Raw genomic sequence first — 24615 nt, forward strand, 5'->3', positions numbered from 1 at the left:
TGGACCAAATCGTGGTCCCTCCAGGCCTGGCTGAGGAGAAGGGCCAGGAGCTGTGGGAAGATGCAACTCAAATACTTTCTCAAATACCCTCTCCTTCCCCAAAGAGCAAGGAGAGCTTAAATTACAGAATGCAAGTAGGTTTAGATTTAAATAATAAAGACTAGATTCTCCTTGTGTCCCTGATGGGCCAGCACCCCACCCAGCTGCTGCAGGGGAGGTGGGTGATCCCAGGCTCATACTTTGGCATTCATGGGGGTCCTGGTCATCTGCGGGTTTCCAGGGCCTGTTGTTGTAGAAGGGTGCACAGCGTTCACAGTTGGAGCCGGCGGTGTTGTGCTGGCAGACGCAGACCTCATGGACCTAGGAGAGGGGCCATAGGACACCATGAATAATTATCACAGGAGCGTCCCAGAGGTGGACTTGCCCTCTCCTCTCTGTCCCCAGGGTCCAGCTCAGACCCCAGCTCCTCCAGCCTTCACTCAGCTCCTATGACACTCCCAGATGCCGGCTTGTGTGGTGTGTGTGTGTGTGTGTGTGTGTGTGTGTGTGTGTGTGTGTGTGCATGCACACACACCTGCACTGCTCCTCCAGTTAGGTTCTTAAAAGCTCAGCCCTTGCATTTGGTCATCCCCATGCTGCTCAGTCCAAAGCACCACCTGTAAAGTGCTTAGACAGCCTTGTTGGTAAACTGTGGTTCTAGAAGCTTGTGGGCCCTCTGGAGATTTATATTCCAACAATCTATGACTGCAGTTGTTTGGCTAATGAGACTGCAATGATGAATTGTTACTAGACTCATTAAGGTATAAAAATAGAATAGCAATTGTGTGCTAATTGTCTTCCATATTAAGCTCACCACCCTCAGGCTGGCATCTAGGACTTGTATTGTGTTTGCTCCATCCTTATCCCCTACTCACTCCTAACAGCACGGCTGAGCTGAACTAGTGGCTCCCAGGACAAGCCCTACTTTTCCCCACCTTTTGGCCTGTACTGATGTTTTTCTTCCTGACTAGAAGTCCCCTCACTCTCTATTCACCAGCAAAATCCTGCCAGCTAGACTGGCATGTCCTTCACCAGGCTTGCCTTGTCCCTCTAATTCCATGGATTTCAACTCTGCACGCACTTCAGAATTATCTGGGGAGCTTTTTAAAAAATACCAATGCCCAGGCCCAATTCAATCCAATCTCAGGGACAAGGCCCAGGCATCGGTACTTTAGAAAGTGGTGATTCCATTGTGCAGCCAGATTTGAGAACCACAGGGGCTGGGCAGGCCGTTGCCCTCCTCTACATCCTCATATGCCAGCAATCCTGCTCAGCCTGTGTTCTGGTCTTTTGTTTATGGACCCTAATGGATGACACATCTCTGGCACTGGTCTCCCTCTGCTTTCCTCTGTAGCCTGGGGCAAGCGCTGGCCCAGAAGTGGAAAGGATAAAGCTGCCCAATGCTCATGTCACCTGTATTTCCCTCAAGGGTCACTTTACATGATTTCATCGTGCGCCTCTATCACTGGGGCAAATATCATGGTCCCATCTGTTAATAGAAGAACCGAAACCCCAGAGAAGTGAAATGACAACTCCCTCTGCTTCTTGGTCCTAGGCTCTCTCTCCTCTACTGATGGTTCTCAAGCTTGGTTTCACAGCGAAATCCCCTGGGTTTCTTGTTAAGCTGGAGTTTCTCTCTTCCATGCCTGACGCATCCGACTCAACTGCTCTGGGGTGGACTTAGCATCTGTGTTAGACTCTGTTCTCTCACCCTGCCCCATATCTCACCTCTACATGGGACTTTACAGTCCCCAAACCAGTGGCTCTCTGGCAGGATGTCAGAACCACCCTGGCAGGATGTTAGAATCACCCGGGGCTTTAAATAACAATAATAAAATCGGAGTGTATGAAGGTGTGGGTCTGGGCAATGTTTTTTAGCTCCCCAGGAAATTACAATGTGTAGCCAGTGCTGAAAATCAATGCCTTAAGCTCCCCCACCAACACCCATGCTTATACTTCTACTTATATGTATGCTTATACTTACATATACTTCTATGTTACTGAATAAAAATCATCTCAAACCATAAAGCAGGTCCAAAGAAGTGCTGCAAAATCTGACCTTTGAAATGACAATAATTTAGACTCATTTTCACCATTGCTAAAATATTAAGTACTCGAGTCTTAAATTTAGTGCCCTCCCTCCTTTATAGGAGCCCCAGAGACGTCAGTCTGCCCAGGTCTTGCCCCTCCCCTCTCCTTTCCCCCTCCCTGGGCTGTCACCTGCACAGCGGTGGAGGGGCCGGCAGGGGCTCTGGAATTGGGGGCACAGCGGTCAGCATGGCCGTGACAGAAGCAGCTCCCCTGCAGACGCAGCTGGGAAACAGCATAGTAGGCGCTGGGAGGGTGATAGCCCCTCTGGGGCACAGGGGCCAGCCTGGTGAAGTTGACTCTCAAGTTTGTGATCTCCCCCAGCTCTGAGGGGGACAAACAACAAGGAGGGAGGGGGTAGAGATGGGAAAATAAAGAACGGGAAGTTAGAGGCAAATAGAGACTCCTAGGGCAGGATGACAAGGAAAGGAATTCTGGTTGCACCATTCCATCTTCCTCAAACTTCCCCCAACAGAAAAGACCCATTCCACTCTGGCTTAGGCCTTTTGAGTCTCTGGGGCCACCACAATACCCCTATGGGCTGAGCAGGGCAAGTGTTCAATCCAACCGTGTTGACAGAGGTAGGAAAGACTAGGAAATGTCCATGATCTGGGTTGCAACCATGTTTTGCTCCCCATCCACAGTCCCACAGGCTAGAGGAGTAGCCACACTGACCTTGAATTTTTTGACTTTGAGTTGCTGGGATCCCAGAGGCTAAATCCATAAGGTTAAGTTGGACCTGCAGAGAGAGGGGAAATGGAAGACCTGAGGTAGAGGTGAACTATGGCCCAAGCCCAGAGGTCCTCCTTTCCATTCAATGCCCTGACCTTCTCATACTAAGGTCTTTCTTACCTGGAGCCTGAGATGACCATGGATGTGAGGTCTGCCAATCACTCTGGGGGAGGGAGATGATCACTGGGCCTTAGATGAGTGTGCGTGTGTATGTATGTGTGTGTGTGTGTGTACAACCTCTCCTCTCCAGTTGAAAATATAGCTATCCCAAGAATTTCCTGATTTCCTTGGGTCAGAAGTTACAGTAAGATATATAATAGACATATGAGGGTTTAGGGGATACTAATTTTCCAAAGACCCAGGATGAGTGAGAGGGTCCAGAGCCAAGGATGCATGGACGTGCTGACCACCACACTCTAGACAACCCCAATTTCAACTATGCTGTTCTTACTTGATAAAAAAAAAAAACACTCATTGGATGTAACTTCAGCTGCATATCCCAGGAAGAGTTTTCACATCAACCTTCCACAAATCAGGGAAAAGTCCCATGTTCTGATGTGTGGTCTGGGGCATGTGGCTAACGTGGATCTAGATACGGCAATAACCAAGGAAGAGTCGTTACAGGGAAGGAAAGAGACGCACTGCCTACAGGAAAGGCAGCGCTCTGAGCAGCTCTGAGGGCTCCCCTGAGCCTCAGCCAGAGAAAGGAGACAAAATACAGCCCCCGTGGTTGGGAGCGAGGGGGCAGTGATGAAAGAAATGAAAGGATTTGACCCCAGGTGGGAAGATTCAAGGAGAGAGCAGGGTTGGGTTATGCAATACACTCAGTGTGTTTCTGAAATATCCTTCCTGGGCAGCAAAGAGGATGTGCAGCAAAGACGTGCCCAGAGGGATCATTATTGGGGAGCTCAGGAAAGACAGCAGGGCTCACTGCCTGGGGAAGGGGGTGGTTCTCCTAGATTCTCCAAAGCCTGGTGACCATGTGAGCAATGGGATGGGAGAGACCTCTCCCCGTGCCTACATTTTCAGGGTCCCCTCTGCCTACCTTGGCCCCATCCAGGCGCCTGTTAGGCCTCTGGGGCAGAGGCTGGCACCGAGCATCCTGCCAGCTCTGAGGCTGGCCCTGGCGGACCCGGGGGAAGGCAGACGTGCAGTCGGCAGCTAGGTATTGGTACACCTGCCAGGTCTTGCCGAAGTCCGAGGAGCGCTCGATCAGCATGCCAGCAGGCATGGGCCCCTGCAGAGACACACACAGGGTTGGGGCCTGAGTGACCCCGCAGTGGGGACGCGACCACAGAAAGAGGCTCTTAAAGAGGTGCTGGTGGCCCCTGAGAACCACAGTGAGGAGGGAGAAAGGGGGCTGCATGGGACAAGTGGGCTCAGGGGTACTCGGGTCCAATTCTCCTGACAAACCACTGGCCCCAGCGGGTTTTCCCCAGGGGAGCCGTGGAAAGTGATAGAAGGCAGATCTGTGTTCCAGAAGGCATGATCCCTAGCTCAGCCCACCACCCAGGTGGCCAGGCCAGAAAATTCACCCACTGCACTTCCCACAGCCAACCATTTTTTAACACCACTAGCTCCCAATTCTGTCCCTCCTCTTTTTCCTCGCATGGCCGTGGCCATAGTGCAGGTCCCAGTTGCACTGAGTCTGGGTTCCTGCAACAGCCTGGAACTCAAGCCCAGCCTTTGTCCAGGCTCTCCAAGCCACGCTCCCCACTTCACCTACAGGGTTATCTGATCACGTCCCTCCCTGCATGAGACCCTTCCATGGGTCTGCATTGGCCTAAAGATAAAATGCAAGCCCCTTAGCATGACATACTGTCATGTCCCTACTTCTTCTCTCAGTGATTTCATCCATTTCTCATGGCTTTAAATCTTGTCTTTATGCTGACAGGTCCCAGCTTGGAACACTTCCTTGGGTTCATAAACCAACCTCTACACAGAGAGAACTTTCTTTCTAAAATGTAAAGTGAGCCATGACTCCCCTCTGCTAAAAACCTTCCAGTGGCTTTCCACTATTTTTTTTTCCCAGCTTTATTGAGATATTATGAACATATCACATATGTAAGTTTAAGGGGTATCAAATGTGATGACTTGATACACATATATATTACAAAATGATTACTGCAATAAGGTTAGCTAATACTTCTATCCGCTTACATAATGACCTTTTTGTGTGTCATTTAACAGCTTTCAGGTGTCTAGTACAGTATTATTAATTATAGTCACCACGCCGTACATTAGATCTGTAGAACTTATTCATCTTATAAACCTGGAAGTTTATATCCTTTGATCAACATCCACCCATTACCCCCACCCTCCAGCCCCTGGCAACCACCAACCTTTTCTAGATCTATGTTGATGAGTTCAGCTTTTTAAGATTGTGTATATAAGTGAAGACATGCAGTATTTGTCTTTCTGTCTGTCTCATTTCACTTAGCAGAATGCCCTCAAAGTCCATTCATGTTGACCCAAAAGGCAGGATTTCCTTCTTTTTTCATGGCTGAATATTCCTCTGTGTGTGTGTGTGTGTGTGTGTGTGTGTGACATCTTCTTTATCCATTCATCCACTGATTGACACTTAGGTTGTTTTCATATCTTGGCTATTGTGAATAACATTGCAATGAACACGGGAGTTAAAAATATCTCTTTGAAAAAGTGACTTCATTTCCTTCCAATATATACCCAGAAGTAGGATTGCTGGATCATACGGTAGATTTATTTTTTTTAACTTTCTGAGGAAACTTCATACTGTTTTCCATAGTGGCTGCACCAATTTACATTCCCTCTAATGGTGCACAAGTGTTCTCTTTTCTCCACACCCTCACCAACACTTATGTCTTATCTTTTTTCTTTTGGCTGCACCACGGGACTTGCAAGATGTTCCCCAACCAGGGATTGAAACCAGGCCACAGCAGTGAAAGCCCAAAATCCTAACCACTAGGCTACCAGGGAATTCCTTATCTTTTTGATGATGGCTATTCTGACAGGTGTGAAATGACATCTCATTGTGGTTTTGATTTGCATTTCCCTGATGGTTAATGATGTTGAGCATCTGTTCATGTACCTGTTGGCCCTTTGTATGTCTTCTTTGGAGAATTACCTATTCAAGTCCTCTGCCCACTATTTTTTTTTTAAATAGATCTTTACTGGAGTATAATTGCTTCACAATACTGTGTTAGTTTCTGTTGTACACCAAAGTGAATCAGCCATATATATATATATATATATATATTTCCCCATATCCCCTCCCTCTTGAACCTCCCTCCCATCCTCCCTAACCTACCCCTCTAGGTCATCGCAAAGCACCGAGCTGATCTCCCTCTGCTATGCTGCTGCTTCCCACTAGCTAAATGTTTTACATTCGGTAGCGTATATATGTCGATGCTACTCTCACTTCGCCCCAGCTTCCCCCTCCCACCCCGTGTCCTCAAGTCCATTCTCTATGTCTATATCTTTATTCCTGCCCTGCAACTATGTTCATCAGTACCATTGTTTTTTTTTTTTTTAGATTCCATATATATGCGTTAGCATATGGTATTTATTTTTTCTCTTTCTGACTTACTTCACTCTGTATGACAGTCTCTAGGTCCATCCACCTCACTACAAATAACTCAGTTTCATTTCTTTTTATGGCTGAGTAATATTCCATTGTATATATGTGCCACATCTTCTTTATCCATTCATCTGTCAATAGACACTTAGGTTGCTTCCATGTCCTGACTATTGTAAATAGTGCTGCAATGAACATTGTGGTATGTGTCTCTTTTTGAATTATGGTTTTCTCAGGGTATATGCCCAGTAGTGGGATTGCTGGGTCGTGTGGTAGTTCTATTTTTAGTTTTCTAAGGAACCCCCATACTGTTTTCCATAGTGGCTGTATCAATTTACATTCTCACCAACAGTGCAAGAGGGTTCCCTTTTCACCACACCCTTTGCAGCATTTATTGTTTCTAGATTTTTTGATAATGGCCTTTCTGATCAGCATGAGGTGATACCTCATTGTAGTTTTGATTTGCATTTCTCTAATGATTAATGATGTTGAGCATCCTTTCATGTGTTTGTTGGCAATCTTTATATCTTCTTTGGAGAAATGTCTTTTTAGGTCTTCCACCCATTTTTTAATTGGATTGTATTTTTCTTGATATTGAGCTCCATGAGCTGTTTATATATTTTGGAGATTAATCCTTTGTCTGTTGTTTCATTTGCAAATATTTTCTCCCATTCTGAGGGTTGTCTTTTTGTCCTGTTTATGGTCTCCTTTGTTGTGCAAAAGCTTTTAAGTTTAATTAAGTCCTATTTATTTATTTTTGTTTTTATTTCCATTACTCTAGGAGGTGGGTCAAAAAAGATCTTGCTGTAGTTTATGTCAGAGTGTTTTTCCTATGTTTTCCTCTAAGAGTTTTATAGTGTCTGGTCTTACATTTAGGTCTTTAATCCATTTGGAGTTTATTTTTGTGTATGGTGTTAGGTAGTGTTCTAATTTCATTCTTTTACATGTAGCTGTCCAGTTTTCCCAGCACCACTTATTGAAGAGGCTGTCTTTTCTCTTTTGTATGTTCTTGCCTCCTTTGTCATAAATTAGGTGACTATATGTATGTGCGTTTATCTCTGGGCATTCCATCCTGTACCATTGATCTATATTTCTGTTTTTGTGCCAGTACCATACTGTCTTGATTACTGTTGCTTTGTGGTATAGTTGGAAGTCGGGGAGCCTGATTCCTCCAACTCCGTTTTTCTTTCTCAAGATTGCTTTGGCTATTAGGGGTCTTTTGTGTTTCCATACAAACTATAAGATTTTTTGTTCTAATTCTGTGAAAAATGCCATTGGTAGTTTGATGATAGGGATTGCATTGAATCTGTAGATTGCTTTGGGTAGTACAGTCATTTTCACAATATTGATTCTTCCAATCCAAGAACATGGTACCTCTCTCCATCTGTCTGTGTCATCTTTGATTTCTTTCATCAGTGTTTTATAGATTTCTGAGTACAAGTCTTTCATCTCCTTAGGCAGGTTTATTCCTAGGTATTTTATTCCTTTTGTTGCAGTGGTAAATGGGAGTATTTCCTCAACAGATGCAGAAAAAGCTTTTGACAAAATTCAACATCTATTTATGATAAAAACTCTCCAGATAATGGTCATAGAGGGAACCTACCTCAACATAATAAGGGCCATATATGACAAACCCACTGCAAGCATAATACTCAATGGTGACAAGCTGAAAGCATTTCCTCTAAGATCAGGAACAAGACAAGGATGTCCACTCTCACAACTCTTATTCAACATAGTTTTGGAAGTCCTAGCCACCAAAATCAGAGAAGAAAAAGAAATAAAAAGAATGCAAATTGGAAAAGAAGAAGTAAAACTGTCATTGTTTGCAGATGACATGATACTATACGTAGGTAATCTTAAAGGTGCCACCAGAAAACTACTAGAACTAATCAATGAATTTGGTAAGGTTGCAGGATACAAAATTTCTGCCCACTATTCTTGAATAAATCTGAACTGCTGACCATGGCTGAAGAGGCCATGCTCTTGGGCCCTGCTCCCTCACCCCGTCTCATGCCACTGTGCACCTCCATCTCCTCAAGCCCTCAGTCACATTCCCTCTTCAGAGCCTTTGTTCACGTTGTTTCTTCTGCTTGGAATGCTCCTCCCCCTCGTGGGTTCCTTCACATCTTTTGTTCTCAGCTTAAATGTCACTTCCTCACAGAGATCTTTTTATACCTATCTAATGTGCATTCTTCTGCCCACACTCTGCCCACCCCACTCCATCATTTCCTATTCCAGGATCTCATTTGTTTCCTTCATAAATGTCACACAATTTCCAATTATTTATTTGTTGGTTTCCTGCTTTTTATTTTCCTCCTACCAGACCAGGGTTTCCCAAACTTGACACTGTTAATATTTGGAGGTGAATAATTCCTTGCCATGGGGTCAGTCCTGGTCATTTTAGGATGCTTAGTGGCAACCCTGGCCTCTTCTCACTAGATGTCAATAGCATACTGACAGTTGTGACAACCAAAAATTTGTCTATAAACTGCCAAATATCCCCTGCTTGAGAAGCACTACAGTAAACCATAGACCCCCTTGTCTATCTGTTTTTGTTTTTTTTTTTCTTGGCCGTACTGCACAGCTTGCGGGATCTTAGTTCCCCAACCAGGGATTGAACATGTGCCCTCTTCAGTGGTGCAGCGGAAGCACAGAGTCCTAACTACTGGACCACCAGGGAATTCCCCCACCTTGTCTATCTTGTTCACAGTGTACCCCCAGCATCTAGCACATAGTAGGCAGTTAGTACATCTGTTGAATGAATAGATGAATCTTTCACTTACTTTCCTCCCTCCCCATTTACATCTGTAAACTCATCTCTCGTCAGTTTGTAACCTTCCACATCCCTACCTCTCACTACCGTATACACATTTGCCCCACCAGACCCTACGTGCATTCATTTGCCCCCTCCCCCAATTATATACCTTCTTGCCTCTTGCCTCCTGGCCTTTGCACTTTGCTGTTCTCTTTGCCTGGAATGAACTTAACCTTCACCTGGATATTACTGGCCTAGGCAGTTTCATCTTCCCCAGGTGTATTCTCTGATCCACTCCCCCAAAGACAGATCAAGCTAGATGTCCCCTTCCTGGGCTCCCCAGCACCTCTTATTACCAACATCAGAGCACACAACCCACTGTCTTGCTACTAGTTCTTTGACTTCCCTACATATACCAAAGCAACTTGAGGATCGTGATCTAGTTCTAGTCATCTTTTTTAACAGCATATAATCAATGTTCAATATGTGTGTAGCAAGAATGGACAAATAAATGAATGGGTGAGTGATGACAAACAATAAGACTACCAGTATCCATCCAAATGAATGTTGCCCTTAGAAGTTGTCACTGTTAGAGACTGGGCATTTGTTCAAGTGGCACTAGAATGTCTCAAAATACTTTTGACCTATTCTTGAGGCAAGGTTCTTAGAGCAACTTCCTCAGTCACATAGGATATTAGGAAAAGGAAAAGGAAAAAAAAAAAGACCTGTCAGTAATGAAGGAAAATGTTCCCTCCAAAAGGCATATCTCCAAAGGCTAGTCTAAAAGCAGAGTCTGAGAAGTAATAGCACTGAATGAGCAGATTGCTCCAAAAGCACATCTTACATGTGGATGGGCCAGTTCTTGGCTGTTTGTTAAACTCAATTTCATCAGCAAAGTTATTAAAACAGAGTATACCAAGAAAACACAACTGTATAATAAGTGGCCAGGCTTTGTACAATTGGTCTTGGCAGAGCTGAATAAATTAGATGGACTAAGGGTGGGGGATGCAAAGAGGGAGAGGATATATAAACACTACACAGCCAAGACAGGGAACTTGGAGGCACCACTGTTCTCCCGTAAGTGGTACCTCTGCTGTCACCATGCTACAGGCTCAGGGTAAGTGTCGTCCCAGCCTGGGGAAGGGCGGCCCACCCAGCATGTGGTACCATCACCTCCAGCCTGAGGAGACAAGGACCCTGTGCTCCCCATGAGTCCACGCCCACATAGCCCAGAGTCCCCCTCTCCTAACCACTGCCATGCCCAGGAAGCACACCTTAAAATCCATCATGAGGTCTTGAAGCTGGAATTTCCTGTCTAGGTCCAGCTGCAGAGAGACAGGGCTCACATCTGGAAAGACAAAACGTAGAAACTTTAGAGCAGAGTATTTCTACCTTTCCAGGCTCTAGGAAATCAGAAACTCTCTAACCTTGATTTTCCAATTTCCCTCTCAGAGAGGAGTGGTACCAGTATGTTTCTACTTACTATCACCTATTCAAGATTCTGTCTCTTCTTGGCCAAATTTCCTTCCCACCATCACTTGATGCCCCTAAAACCTTAAAGAGTTTCAACTCCTCTGTTCAACACAAATCTGTTCCCAAAGCTCAGTTCCTTCAGCAAGCCCACTGTGACTAAGTAGAATGAAATTAAGGCACTTCTCTCTCTTCTGACCCTTTCATTAACCTCCAATAAATTCTTCTACCTACAGCATCTGAAAGACCTCAAATACAAAGAGAGAAGGTTCTGCTTGTCAACCACCCACATCCCACTACCATAAGAAAGCCCTGGGAACCCCAAAGGGCTCCCGGGCACCCTCCCCATCCTGTGGGAGCCTCCATATGTTTGGGCCCCTGGAGGCTGTGGCAGGTCCTTACCATTCTGTGACTGCCACCAGCGCATGGGGCCCGAGGACGAGACCACATTCTCCACTCGGTGACTGTTGTAATTGTGAGGCAACCTTGAGTCACACTTGCAGCATTTCATCTGCCACTGTGGGACAAGGAGATGCCAGAGACTCAGTGGTGGGACCAGTGAGAATTCCCCCCTTGTATCCTGAGAGCCCAGAACATTCTCTCCATGGAAATGCTACCCTTGGGGATCCATTGATTTCATTAATACACTTGGAAGGATCAACCTCTCAAAACAAGGTTACTGTTCATCTTTTCATTTAAGTCCTTTGGGTCCCCCCCTTAACACATAGCTAAGTAAATAGTAAATAGAGGTTGTGATTGGGAAAGTGGTATGAGGTGGTAGAGAAAAACTAATTTTCGTATGTGACATTGCTCCAAAGAGAAATTTGAAAAGGGTGCTAAGAGCAAAGAGAAGAAAGAAAGAGAAGCTCACATTAATTTAACATCTGCTATGTGCTATGTGTAGGCTAGAGAGTTTTATAGCTCATCTCACTTAATTCTGGCAGCCTGGGGAAAGTCAAGTTTCTAAGGGTTAGGAAGAGAGGACAGGAAAAATGAACAAGGGAATTTGGGGTTCCAGTCCTAGCTCTCCTCTGTAAATTGAGTGGAGATTTAAGTAGAGTCATTCAATCATTCAACAAATATTTATTGAGCACATACTACATGCTGGACCCTGCTCTGGGTTGAGTTATAATAGTGAACAAAACAAAGACCCAGCCATCAGGAAGCCAACATTCTAGTAACGTTAGATGACCTCAAAGGCCTTCCAGCACTGACATCAGGGACTTGAGGATCTTTCCCAGGTTTGGCATCCCCTACCCACAGGAGAGAAGCCTAGGGTCTCCAAACAGATGGATCTCTGTAGGTAGGTGTCCCAAGGCCAAGAAGACATAGGGCAGAGGAAGTCTGCAGTCCTGGGGCTGAAGGCAGAGGCTCTTCCCCATGAAGATCTGGGTCAAAGTGGGCAGCCAAGAAGGAAACAGCCTCACTGGGGAAGTCTCCTCGAAATCTCACCTTCCCTGGCCTGCCCATGCTCTGGAGGGAGACAAGAGACAGAACTGAACCCCATGGGCTCCAGAGCAGGGCAGAGATGACCAAGAAAAAGAACACAACCAGAGAACATGGCCCTTGTTCTTTCAGTTTGTACATATGTGCGCAAATGTGTGTGCACGTGCGCACACGCGCACACCTCACAGAGACACCATGACCTTACCCCAGGTCCCTCATGCAACACACATGAAACCTATTTTCTCTGAGTAACCATGGTCCCAAACCTTGTGCCCAGGAGAAAGAACACTGTTCAGAGGGCTCCTAATTGACCCACATGTAAAAGCAAGGCTTGGACGAGAACCTCCCTGACCTGTGAGTTCCTTTGGGTAGGGACCAGTGTACCTCCCCACACCTCCTGCCTCTGCTTTCCCCTAAGCCTCCACCCACCAGAGCCAGGGGAAAGCTCAGGCAGCCTTCTCTGAGGCCTTCTAGCCCCTGAACCTCTGCGCTGTCCAGGGAAGCCACTAAGCTAAGGAAGCCGATGTTCAGAACGAGTGATGTCTGCTGAACTGGTGAAGTTGACAGCTCAGTCCCAGAGGGATTAAGTTAACACGCTGAGTCTGTGCCTTGAGTTATAGAAACTCCTCACCCAACACCGCTCTTCCCCCTGCACCGTTGACAAAGCCTGGAACAGTGGAGGAGGCAAGAGGGGAGTCAGGAGTCCTGGCTCTGTGAGCCTCTGCTTCCCACCCCACTTTGCAGCTCCCACCTCCAATCTGCAAAACAAGAGGATTGTCACCCTTCCTGGTACTTGGAGGTGTCCTCATCATGTCCCAAAGTGCTTTATTAAACAATAATTTTTGGTATGATACAAATGAACTTACTTACGAAACAGAAACAGACTCAGACATAGAAAACAAACTTATGGTTACCGGAGAGGAAGGAGGGGAAGGGATAAATTAGGAGTTTGGGATTAGCAGATACAAACTACTCTATATAAAATAGATAAACAACAAGGTTCTGCTGTACAGCACAGGGAACTAGAGTCAATCTCTTGTAAAAATAAAATATAATAAACTATAATGGAAAAGAATACGAAAAAGAATTAAAAATGATTATGAAATATAAAAAAACAATATTGGGGGGATGTTCAATGCTCTTATAATGGCTGGCACATATGCTTTATATAAAACAGCACCCACTGTCCATCCCTTGCCTTGCTACATTTTTCTTCATAGTACTATCTCCACTTGACATATTGTTCATTTACTGTCAATTTATTTGCTCACAGTGTTTGTTTACTGTCTGCCTCCCCCTGTGAGAATGTAGACTCCATGAGGGCAGAACTTACTTTCCTTTATGCTGTATCCCAGTGCTTAGCAAAGTGCCCAGCACTTAGTAGGCCCTCTATAAATACTTTTTGAATGAATAGTAAATGCTCAGTAAATGCTAGCATTTTCATTTACATTATTACTAGACTCTCCCTTCCTGGGAGTTTAAAAGGAGGGATGAGGGAGTGAGGAGGTGACAAACATCAGTATTAAGTGATTGAGCACTTACCATGTGCCAGGTACTGTATCAGAAGTTTCTGTGCAATAACCTATTTAAGCCTCACAACCACCCTACGTGGTAATATTATTCCCATTTCACATGTGAGAAAGCTGAGGCTCCAAGAGGCTGTGTGACTTTCCTGTTGATTGATAGCCAGTGCCAGCACCAGCACCAGACAGGATCCCTCCTTACCTCTTTCTCTTCTTCTCCTCCTCCCTTCCCATCCCCACCCCTTCCTTACTCTTCTCTTTCTCTCTCCCTCCCTCCTTCTCTGTCATCCTCTCATTTCCACTAGGAAACCACCTGGGTGCACAGACATTGTGGGAAACATGGTAAAGGGTGACAATCTTTGTCTCACCCAAAGGGCTTGGTCTGACCCTGAGGCTGACCATGGCCTAGCCTCAGACAGAGAAAGCACTTTGGGAAGCAAGCTGGCTTGTCAGGCTAACCTAGTTCAGTTAACTCGGAGACTGCAGATGTGTCAGTGGCTAAAATAAATACCTGAGCACTTAAAATAATCCTGTCTGGGCAAAAGACGCCTCTTGCTGGAATCTGAGTCTCCTCCAGAATCCTATTTTGGTCCCTGGCAGCAAGCATGCCCTTCTCCCCATTCTGACCAGCCTCTCAGAGGCAAACTTTTCCACTCCCCAACCTCCATCTGCACTCAGCACATGTCCTGCAGATTGACAAGGGCCAGCTGCCTTCTGGCGACCTGTCACCAGAGACCCCCTTGCTCTATTGGGAACTGATCCCAGCCTGTTCCCTGGCCAGGAGAATGCCAGAAACAAGGCTCTCTTTTTCCCCCTGGGCCATGGGACATAGGAGCTGGAACAACTCAACCTGGGACTGGGGAAATGCCGTTGATATTCCCAAATGATGCAATATTATGTACCATTAAAAAGACTGTTGAAAGAAAGATTTTCATTGCATGGGGGAAATGCTTACATTATAATGTTTTATGAAAAAAATTATCATGTTCTCTGAAAAAAAGTTGGGCATAAGCTTGTATACATGTCATGATCACAAATATATATTCTTGAAGGAATAGAAAATATGTGGAAGGAAATACACCAATATATTAGGTTGAACCAAATGAAATGGTTGATATTCAGCCATCTTGACCAACAAAAATGGCAACTGCATACAGTTTAACCTAATATCTCTGGGAAATGGCATTACGGGTAACTTTTTTTCTTTGTTCTTTTTTAATAAAAAATTTTAAACTTTGATGCCTTGGATATATATTAACTTTTATATTCAGGCATTATTGTAAAGCAAAACAAACTAAAAAGGCACAGGGTACTCAGCATGGGCTTGTTACCCTGCCTCCACCCTGTCTTCACAGTCAGTCTGGGGTACCCCACGTCTTCTCCACCTGCCTTCCATGTGCACAGACAATGATGGAGGGATCAGATGGCCTCATGAGCTTAACATCTACGTGCCGCTTATCACAGTAACATAGCTAAAGGAGGGATTATCTCAATCCTCAGAGACAGGCTAAGCCATAAGGCTTGGGACAGGTATTTTAAGTAGCTCTGCTTGTCAATCAACTAGAGGGATGGAGGCCTGAAATAGTGCGGCTTATGGCAGAAGCCCACATGAAGGCAAGTTGCCAATTTCTTTCCTCTCTTCTCTGGGCCTCAGTTTCCCTTCCTATTTTATTCTTGTATGTCTATAGGTAGTATGTGTATAAGAGTGTGTGTGTGTGTGTGTGTGTGTGTGTGTGTGTGTGTGTGTGTGTGTGTGTGTTTCTCAACATGAGGCTCCTCCTTTCATATGTGTTACATTCCTCTGTCTCTCCCAGCTGCAGCTGCCTCTCTCTCTGGGGTCATTTGGCCAGCATTCCCCTGGCTGTGCTACTTCAGAGACACAGCATTATTATCCATTCAGCCTGTCAGGCTTCCAGCCAGTTTGGCTCCTGCTCCCCTCAGTCTGGAAAGACTGGGCCTTTTCCCTTATCCTGGAGCTTTCTAGAAGCTCGGCAGTCTGGCCGGAAGACAAACCCTCCCAGAGAGCAATGGGGGAGGCAAAGGAGAGAGCAAGAGCCAGTGGGAGCCTGAATCACAGTGGAGAGGATGGAAAAAGGAAAGCAATGCAAATCAAAGCTCTGTGCCTTTGCAGAACATGGAGCTAATTCTGGGGGAAAATAGGAAAACAGGCTCTGGTTATACGTGGTCCAACTCCCTCCCACAAGAAAGTCAGAGACTGCCTGTGTCTATCTAAGGAGCTGTAGTCAGGGTCATGGCTGCCAGCCAGGGCCAAAAGAAAGCCAGCACCAAAAAAAAAAAAAAAAAAAAAAATGCAGATGCCTACAAGAAAGACATTCCCTCCACTTCACCTTCCTCATTGGTAAAATGCAGGGGTGGGATGAGATAATAAAGTTCCTTCTTGTTTTAACATGCTATTACAATTCTCCCCCACTCCAGCTTATCTGCTCAGAGGTTAAAGACACTCCAAACAACAATGCAAAAGAAGCAAGAGAAAAATAAGACATTGGCCAAACACTGTACTAGAGAAACACTCTTCCCAGCAAAGTGGGCAGGGGAAGAGGGGACCCTCAGACCTTGGTCAGCAAGGCCTCCATTAGACCGCACTATGATCCACAAGCCTTCCCATTTCTATGTCAATGGATACTGCCAGCAAATTTTAAAAATCGAGACCTGTTGTGGTGCCAGGTGGGAGGAGGTGCCCAGTGCTAGGAGGCACTGTCATGAAGTAACATCTTGACCAAAGCCTTAACTCAGCAGAGCCCTTATCTCCATCTAAACTAAATTTAGATAGCTCAATTCTAAAGCTGATGACAGAGATGATGAATACCACACACCCCAAAATTACACTGCACCAGGCTCTGTCCTGAGCACTATACATACCTTATCTCATTTTATGCTTCCAAAATCTCTGAGGTAGGTATATTATATTAAATGGTGGGTATCCTCATTTGACAGATTAGGAAAGCAAGTCTTAGAGAAGCTAAGAAATGTGTCCAAATCCACAGGGCTAGGAAGAGAAGAAGGAGGGATTCCTCTCCCAGGCTCTCTGCCTCCAAACCTTCTCATCGTACTCTGCTTCAAGGGACACAGCAGTCACGTGGCAACCATGGGAAATTGCAGGGACTAGAGTTGGTTTTCAGGATGTTCCCTCTCTTCTCCCCTAGTAAGGGCAGCCTCACCCTCAGCCCAGACTTCTACAGAAACAGAATTATCCCCCTAGACCTGATTGCAGAGAGTTGGTTTGCATTCCTGGACCTCTGAAAGCTCTACGAGTGACAATGATTCCTATAGCCCCTGAGAGCAAAGAAGCAAGGTAGGTCTGCAAGACACTGCCCAGAGAGCTTCTAGGGACCTGACCCAAGGAGCAAGGTGGTGAGAAGCCAGGCCAGCAAAGTCGTGAGGCCACCCAGATTTGTGTCCAGGTTTCCATCTCACTTTTCCACTCTCTTCCCTCCTTTTAACCCCACAAGCCACAATCCCCAACCCATAACAACCAGGACCCAAAAATCTCACATTCCACACCCCATGTTTTGCTCCCCTCTGATAGCAACTCTTTCTCTAAGTGTCCCTTTTCATTTTCTTCTATCCTCTCAAAACGTACTCATTCTGGGTCTTATTCTCTTAGGGCCCTTTGCAAAAGCCACAGCTAATTTTCTGATAAGCAAACCCTTCCTGAAATATAAATGATGATAGATTAACAAGATGCCTTTCCCAAGGGTGTCTGCATTTTAAACAAAGAGCTCAATGATGCTTCATCCAAAAGAATAAATCCCCAATGGTAGGAGCTTTGAAAGTTTCATACATGCTAAGAACTTCTGGGAAATAGGAGGGCAGATATTTTGGTCAGAGACAGGCTCAAAGTCCTCTGTGAGCGGAGGACAAGGACCTCAGGTTGGATATGAATGCATCCTCACATCCTCACATCCTCTGCCTACACATTAGCCATGCAAAACGTCAAGAAAACAGATGACTTTCAAACACAGAAAGGCAGTGGTTGTCGGGGTGTGTGCCTGTGGGTGTGTGCTTCTGTGCATGTGTGTGTGTGTGTGTGTGTGTGTGTGTGTGTGTGTGTGTGTGTGTGTGTGTGGGGAGGAGGGGACGTCAACTGGCTACTGCTCCTTAGCTTGTTTCCAAGAGATAAAAATGACAGCTGTTTGGTTTACACAGCTAATTAACCTGAGGAATGCACTGTGTAAGACTGTTATTAAGGCAGCTGGGTAATTAAGTTTTTCCCCCAGAAAGGGAGGGACTGGGGGATAAACAAAGCATTTAAGGGAACAGACACAACATTGGAGAAGACATTGTCAGGAGCAGAAATCAGGGCTGGAAAACTTCCAGGTGAAACCCACTGGTTCCCAAGGAGCGTGCACCAGCCCGGAGATGACTGAAGGTCATGGCTCAGCCCCTGCCAGCACCCACCTGACAGAGACGATGGCCAACCCTCAGGGTCACATACAGCCCAGCCAGAAGTTGGCAGAGATGTTAGAGCTGAACAAACAAAGGCTGACTAACCCAGCTCCTTCATTTCATGAATGGGGAAATGGTGGTCTAGACAGAAACCATGACCTTCTTGATGTCACGTTCCTATTCTAAGTGTCAGAGCCAGGACCAGACCTAGAGAGTCTTCACCCCCAGTCGGGTGACTTCGTTAACCACGACCACTTCCAGATTTCCCAGCAGCCCACTGCAAATCAGATGGGCAGCGGTCGCCTTGGAAGCAGGAAGTGGGCTGGCCCAAGGGCAGTTTGATTTCAATAAGTATGCGAGTGTGTGTCCTGATCCAGGAAGAAACACTCAGGAGCATGATTCACAGATGCAGAGGCCCCTGCGTGCAGATACAGGTCCCCGGGAGGTGGGGAGAGGGGGATGGGACATTTAGCATCTTCCAGACACCAGCCCAGTGGTCACTTGGCTCCTTCCTTTATACAGTCCTCACAACAACTGTTGGAAGTGGGTGCTGTCATTACTCCTATTTTTCAAATAAAGAACTAAGGCTCAGAGGAAGCACAGACGAGAATGAGGGCAGAGAGACATCACAGACATTTTCATCCATGCCTTGGGTTTTAGGGAAAAATGGTGCAGTGAGTTTACTCCGAGGTTACCTAGGAGCTGGAAGAGAGAGAGCCAGGGGACACGGTGGGACTGCAGCCTCGGGCCATTTTGATAAAGACCAGCCTGGGTTCAAGCCTGGATAGTTAACGAGTAGTCAAGGCAGGTACGCCCAGAAGGGCAAAGCTGGGTTGGGGTGGGCGCACAGGGCAAAGCTGGCTGAGTCGTATGTCCATTGTAAAGGCTGCAATATGAACCCAAAACCCATAGAAGCCGGGCCTCAAGGACAATAGGATTGAGCCAGTGAGACAATATTAGGCAGAAGAGGTGACATGCTAACAGGCTAAGATTGACCCACAAGAAAGGAGCCGCACTCTGAGATCAGGAGCTGGGAGAGACAATTTTTGAACAGGAAGGAGTCCCCACTGCTCCTGAGTTTCTTCAGGGTTGGCAGGGGGCAGCGAGCAATGCTAAAATGTCCAAGAGTCATAAATCCCTAATGCACTTACATTCATGCCATACCAGTAGACAGGCAGGCAGCAGGTGCTGGGTGGTTTTTACTGGGCTCAGGGCTCACCATGTCACCTCTGCATGAAAATAGAACAGAGGCAGTAACCAGAGGCTATGACTTAAGGAAGGTATGTATATGGAGGTGGGAGCTGGTAGCGAGGGATGCAGGGGGATGGAAGGGGCAGGCCCTAGGAATGCACCTCTGCACCATGCCACCTTCCCTTCCAGCTGGGGCTGGCCACTGCACCTCCATCTCTAACTACTCAGAAAACTCAATACCTATGTGTTTCCATCAGAAGTTTGGGAGTCCCAGCACACACCCAAACTTTCCCAATAGCTCACGGGGATAATAAGAGCCACCTCATGGAGTATTGTGAAAATTAATTGAGATAATTTATATAAAACTCTTAGTATAGTGCCTGATACATATAATATGTGCTTAATAAGTTATAGTTACTATAATATCATTTAATAATAAAATAAACTTAAAAACTGAAATTGGAACTCATCAGAGTTAAATCTGGATTCCTAATTTTCATCACACAGCTGCCCCTGCACCAAGTGAGGGTTCAGGGTACACCTGTATAGAGGAGTACCTGTGCCTTTAGCGTGTATCTTCACTGCTGGCAACCAGTGGCCTCTAGGTGGTTAGGTAGGGAAGGGAGAAGGAAAGAGAAATCAGAAAAGGCAGAGAGGAGACAGGTGGGGGAGAGAAGTTGGTTCTCAGCAGGCAGCTCATTCCCAAAGAAAACTGGAGCAAAGAGCGACCCTAAAGACCATTTCTCTAACACTCATTCATGAAAGAGGAAAGCAAGACTTAGAGAGGGGTAATATTTTGCCCACGATCGCATCACAAGTTAGTGGCAGACCTGGGGCTACACACTGCACTCAAGATGCCCTATCCTCCACTCTTGCAAGAGGTTACATGGATTTATTCCCCCTTATAGAAAAAGGAAAAAAAGAACCATGCTTCTCAACTTTCACAGCACCAAAATAACTGAGATTTATCCATCCCCATGCTTGCAAAAGTCTAGACTTCTCTTTTGCAAGCACTCAGTTTTTCTCTCAAGGGGCTGCTTAAGAGCAAGGGAAGCAATTGGCTCCCTGGGGCATTTGAGAGAGGCAGAGGGCAGGTCAGGATGAAGCCAAAAGCCCAGCCTAGAGGGAAAGAGGCTGTCCAGACAGGGCTGTGGCCGAGGAACATCCCAACACAGGGGCCTACGATCTCTCCTTGCTTCCCATCCCAGAATACGGATCAGCCCAAGGAAGGGAATCAGCAGAGGACTCCCTGAAAATTTTAGACATGGCTCAGTGGCACAAGATTGGAGGATGTGTGGGAAGGCAGCAACTAAAACCATTCTGTTGCCTGGAAAGCTCAATACTGCCAGGTCCCCTGATGCTTGTGGAGTAATCTGGGCTCACAGGGAGGACTCGCCTGATGCTGGCCATCTTACCCAACACTGCCAAATGGGCTTTCCCACATCCAAGTGGGTGAGATGCAGAAACCACAGCCATCTCTGCTCAGCCCCTCCAAAGCCACTATACAGTACCACCTATGATTAAAAAGTGGCCAAAAGAACACTGGGGACTGGAAAGGCAGTGAGGCCAGAGATGGGATCAGATACCATCTCCATGGTCCTGAGGACAAGGACCACCCAGAAAGAGGAAACCACAGACAACCCAAGCCTCCTTCATGGCCATTAATCTCTATCACTCCCTTTCTCTCTCTGTCTTTTTACCCCAAGAGATGCAGAGGCTCAAGGGAAAACCACTCCCTCACTCTTCCCTTTGTCCATACCTGTGTTTTGAGGGAAGAAAAATGGCCAAATGAGACAGGCAGCTGGGAAACAAGAAAACACTGAGTGATTTCCACCTTGGTAAACACAAGGAGCAAGGAAAGACCTCAACCTTGTTGAAGGGAAAAGAAAAGAAAACCAAAGTTCCTACCAGAAAGGTCCAGAGGCAAAGTAGAAGAAAAATCACAAAGGCTCTTTGAAAAAAATCAGTTGCCTAAATAGGTGATGATAATTGACGTAGGTCAAAGAGTTCCAGTGCCTGGATTTGCTCAGCTCGTTTCCTTATCAGCTGAGCCACTGAACCTCCTTGCTAACCTCAAGTCACTTCCTCTTTTGTCTCACTGATCTGTGTCCTTTAACAGCAATTTGAATATTTCCCCGGGAGGAGGGATAAATTAGGAGGTTGGGATTAACAGATACACACTGCTATATATAAAATAGATAACAAACAAGGACCTACTGTATAACACAAGGAACTATGTTCAATGTCTTATAATAACCTATAATGGAAAAGAATCTAAAAAAGAATGTAACTCAATCACTTTGCTATACACCTGAAACTAATACAACATTGTAAGTCAACTATACTTCAAAAAAAAATTTTTTTAATTAAAAAAAATTCTGCAAAAAAAAAATGTCTCCCACTTCTTCCAGAGTGGTAAAACATGTGGACCAAACATGCAGAGGCTGAGAGGTAAGTCGTACGTGACGACTGCAAAACATAGAAGGATAAACTCCAGCCTATAATCATTTGGTAGCTCCAGCCACACCCTTTCCCCAACACTAGCCAAAGAGATGGCAGCAAGAGAGGGGCCATGGCACAGCTCGGTTCCCCCCTCAGCAAGAACACAAGCCTTGCACACGTCCCAGCATCTGTGCTCCACCAGCCTTGACGCTGTCCACCAGAGATGGCGCCTTACACTCCACACACCTAAAGGATCCCTATCTATCCGATTGCTTATTCCCAAGACTTGGAAAACTGTCCTGCCCAGGCCCAAGGGCTGAGAAAAACTCCAGCTTTATCAAGCAAAAGAGAGAAGGGAGCTATTTCGCTAGTTCTGAGTACGTTTTCTCTTGCCCAACAAAGGTGAAAATTCCTTAGAGGCAGAGATCCGGTCATACGCTTTTCTTGCACTCCCCACAGCGCATGGATCTAAGCCGATAGCAAGTCCACTCTAAGTATTCAGTGAACAGATGGCAGGCTTCCCCACCCCCACCCCAGCTCGCCTTCTTCCAGCCCCCGGAGGCCATGGAGGAAGAGCCTACCTCGCCATACTGGGCGCAGTAGGTCTCCGGCTTGGCCAGGCCACAGGTAGATGAAGCTCGGAGAAACCGGGTCCTCCCAATGAGCAGGTCCCCAACGGGTGGATAGCAGGCCCCACGGGAGCAGGCTTGCTGGGCACACAGGACGCTGGGCAGGGCTGAAATCACAGGGGGTACAGGGGTGCAGCCTAGAGAGAAGAGGGTCTAGCCGGCCAGCCCAGCGTGACCAGGGAAGCCGACGTCGATCGGCAAGACTAGACCCTCTTCTCCACCTTCTTCATGCTCCCACCTGCTGGTTGTGGGAATAATCGCAATCCTGATGCTGTTTGCTAAAAAAGCTGATTTTATAGTCTGTAGCCCCCAATCTAAAAAGAAAGGAGGAGAAACACCGGCAGCTAAAAAGCCCGGATGATCCTGAAATGTAGCATCCATATGTGGCTTTTTAGAACAGAGCTGCAGACACACGCTCAGCCACCAGGACACGGCCCACAGCTCTCCTCACCTGCAGCGTGGCCTCTGTCAACAGCCCAGAGTAGCGCCGGCTGCTGGCTGTTTGTGGGACACTGGGAGATACCTGCATTCTGTCTGCTCCTTTATCTGTAAAGGTGACTCTGCCACACTTTGGGAGTACCCAGCTGCAATTCACTGAACATCGAGAACTCAAACCATGATGGCTCTGGGACCAGCTTGAGAGTGAGAGGATGGGAAATAAACCATGCAGGGCACTGGGGGAGCCACAAACCACCCTCAGGTAGGAAGAAGACATTTGGGAGCCTCTCAAGATCATCTTCTTCAAAGGCCCCCAGGACAGAGAAACCTCATGGACATCCCGGTAGACATGTGTCCCAAACTTAAAGACCCCAGGGTGACTGGTGATGCTCACACTTTGGTAGACTGTCCTCCTACCCACGGCTGTCCCCTCCCTGGTACATGACAGGGCCTGGAAGGATGGGAAGGGATACTTACCAAAATACAGGAGAAGGAGCGGCCTCATCTTCAGCCAGTGGGATGATCCCCACCCAGGACCTCACCTGGGACAGAACAAAGCAGCCTGGGTGAAACCATGCAAACTCCTAGGGTGCACCAGCCCTTTTCTGTTTCTGGACCTCATGTTTTCTCAGAAGCCTTTACCTAGGGTCTTGCCCTAGGACACTTCTGAGAAGCAGGTGCATCTGTAGCCAAAAACTTTGAAAATGCCAGAGACCTGGCCCCCTGTCCCAGCTGGCATGTGACTCCCAGGGTGCCCTGGGGTAACGCCACCCACTCCCTGACTCCAGCTTCCCCCTCTGAAATAGAGGGGAGGAGGATCGACACTGCCCTACCCCACATGGTCAGAAGGACAACGTGGGGAGCAGGAAAGGGCTGGACCCTTTGCAGGAGAAGTCCAGGGCCTTGATGCCTCCCCAGGAAAGAGGAGTGTCCTTTCTCAGGGCCTGGCCCACGTACAGGCACAACGATGAGTGGGTCAAAGGGGCTGAGGACCTGGAGCTGAACCCTCTCCTGCTATTGGCATGGTCTTCAGTACCACACAGAGCCACCCTGAGAGTGAGGCTGTGGTGGCCACATCTCTGGGCTGAGCAGGTAGTGGAATATGATGGAAAGAGAGGCAGGCCTAGCAGTCTTTAAAACTGAGTAAACAGAGGAATGGATAAAGATGTGGCACATATCTACAATGGAATATTACTCAGTCATAAAAGGGAACAAAATTGGGTCATTTGTAGAGATGTGGATGGACCTAGAGACTGTCATACAGAGTGAAGTAAGTCAGAAAGCAAAAAACAAATATCGTATATTAACGCATATATGTGCAATCTGAAAAAACTGGTATAGACGATTTATTTACAAAGCAGAAATAGAGACACAGACGTAGAGAACAAACGTATGGATACCAAGGGGAAAGGGGTGCGGTGGGATGAACTGGGAGATTGGGATTGACATATATACACTATTGAGACTATGTATAAAATAGATAACTAATGAGAACCTACTGTATAGCAGAGGGAACTCTACTCAGTGCTCTGTGAGGACCTAAATGGGAAGGAAATCCAAAAAAGAGGAGATATATGTATATGGATAGCTGATTCACTTTGCTCTACGGTAGAAACTAGCACAACATTATAAAGTAACTATACTCTAATAAAGTCTTTAAAAAAGAAAATTAAAAAAAAAAAAGTGAGTGAGGATTTCATCTGAACTGGAAGCAATCCAAAATGTCTCCAGTGATGGGCTGGGGCTGTACAGGAGACATGGGGGTTGGGAGGCCACAGAGCAAGGCTTCTGAAGGAGGCTAGGGGTGGATACTCGAAGGGTCCTAGAGGCAAATGCTCCACCCTGTTCATGCAGTGCCCACCTCTGCCTTGGATCAGTTGCTCACTCTGCTCCAATGACGGC

At 46.5% G+C, this 24615-nt stretch overlaps 1 protein-coding gene across 3 annotated transcripts in view; it reads right to left on the reverse strand.

Annotated features, from left to right (window-relative positions):
* Positions 1-24615, reverse strand: part of LAMB3 (laminin subunit beta 3) — a 44311-nt gene that overhangs the window by 15597 nt on the left and 4099 nt on the right. For 2 of the 3 annotated variants that reach the window (XM_082399643.1, XM_082399644.1), the window contains 8 exons: positions 23191-23255; positions 22228-22382; positions 11040-11154; positions 10442-10515; positions 3905-4096; positions 2803-2866; positions 2260-2453; positions 240-360 (listed from right to left, as the gene is read on the reverse strand). In XM_082399643.1, the coding sequence (XP_082255769.1) occupies positions 240-360; positions 2260-2453; positions 2803-2866; positions 3905-4096; positions 10442-10515; positions 11040-11154; positions 22228-22382; positions 23191-23218 (943 nt within the window). In that variant the 5' untranslated portion in view covers positions 23219-23255. Of the gene's footprint in view, positions 1-239; positions 361-2259; positions 2454-2802; positions 2867-3904; positions 4097-10441; positions 10516-11039; positions 11155-22227; positions 22383-23190; positions 23256-24212; positions 24253-24615 lie in introns of all 3 variants that reach the window. The other variant, XM_082399645.1, reaches the window with a different exon arrangement.

Source organism: Balaenoptera borealis (assembly GCF_965194805.1).
Source record: "Balaenoptera borealis genome assembly, chromosome: 1".
NCBI lineage: Eukaryota > Metazoa > Chordata > Mammalia > Artiodactyla > Balaenopteridae > Balaenoptera > Balaenoptera borealis.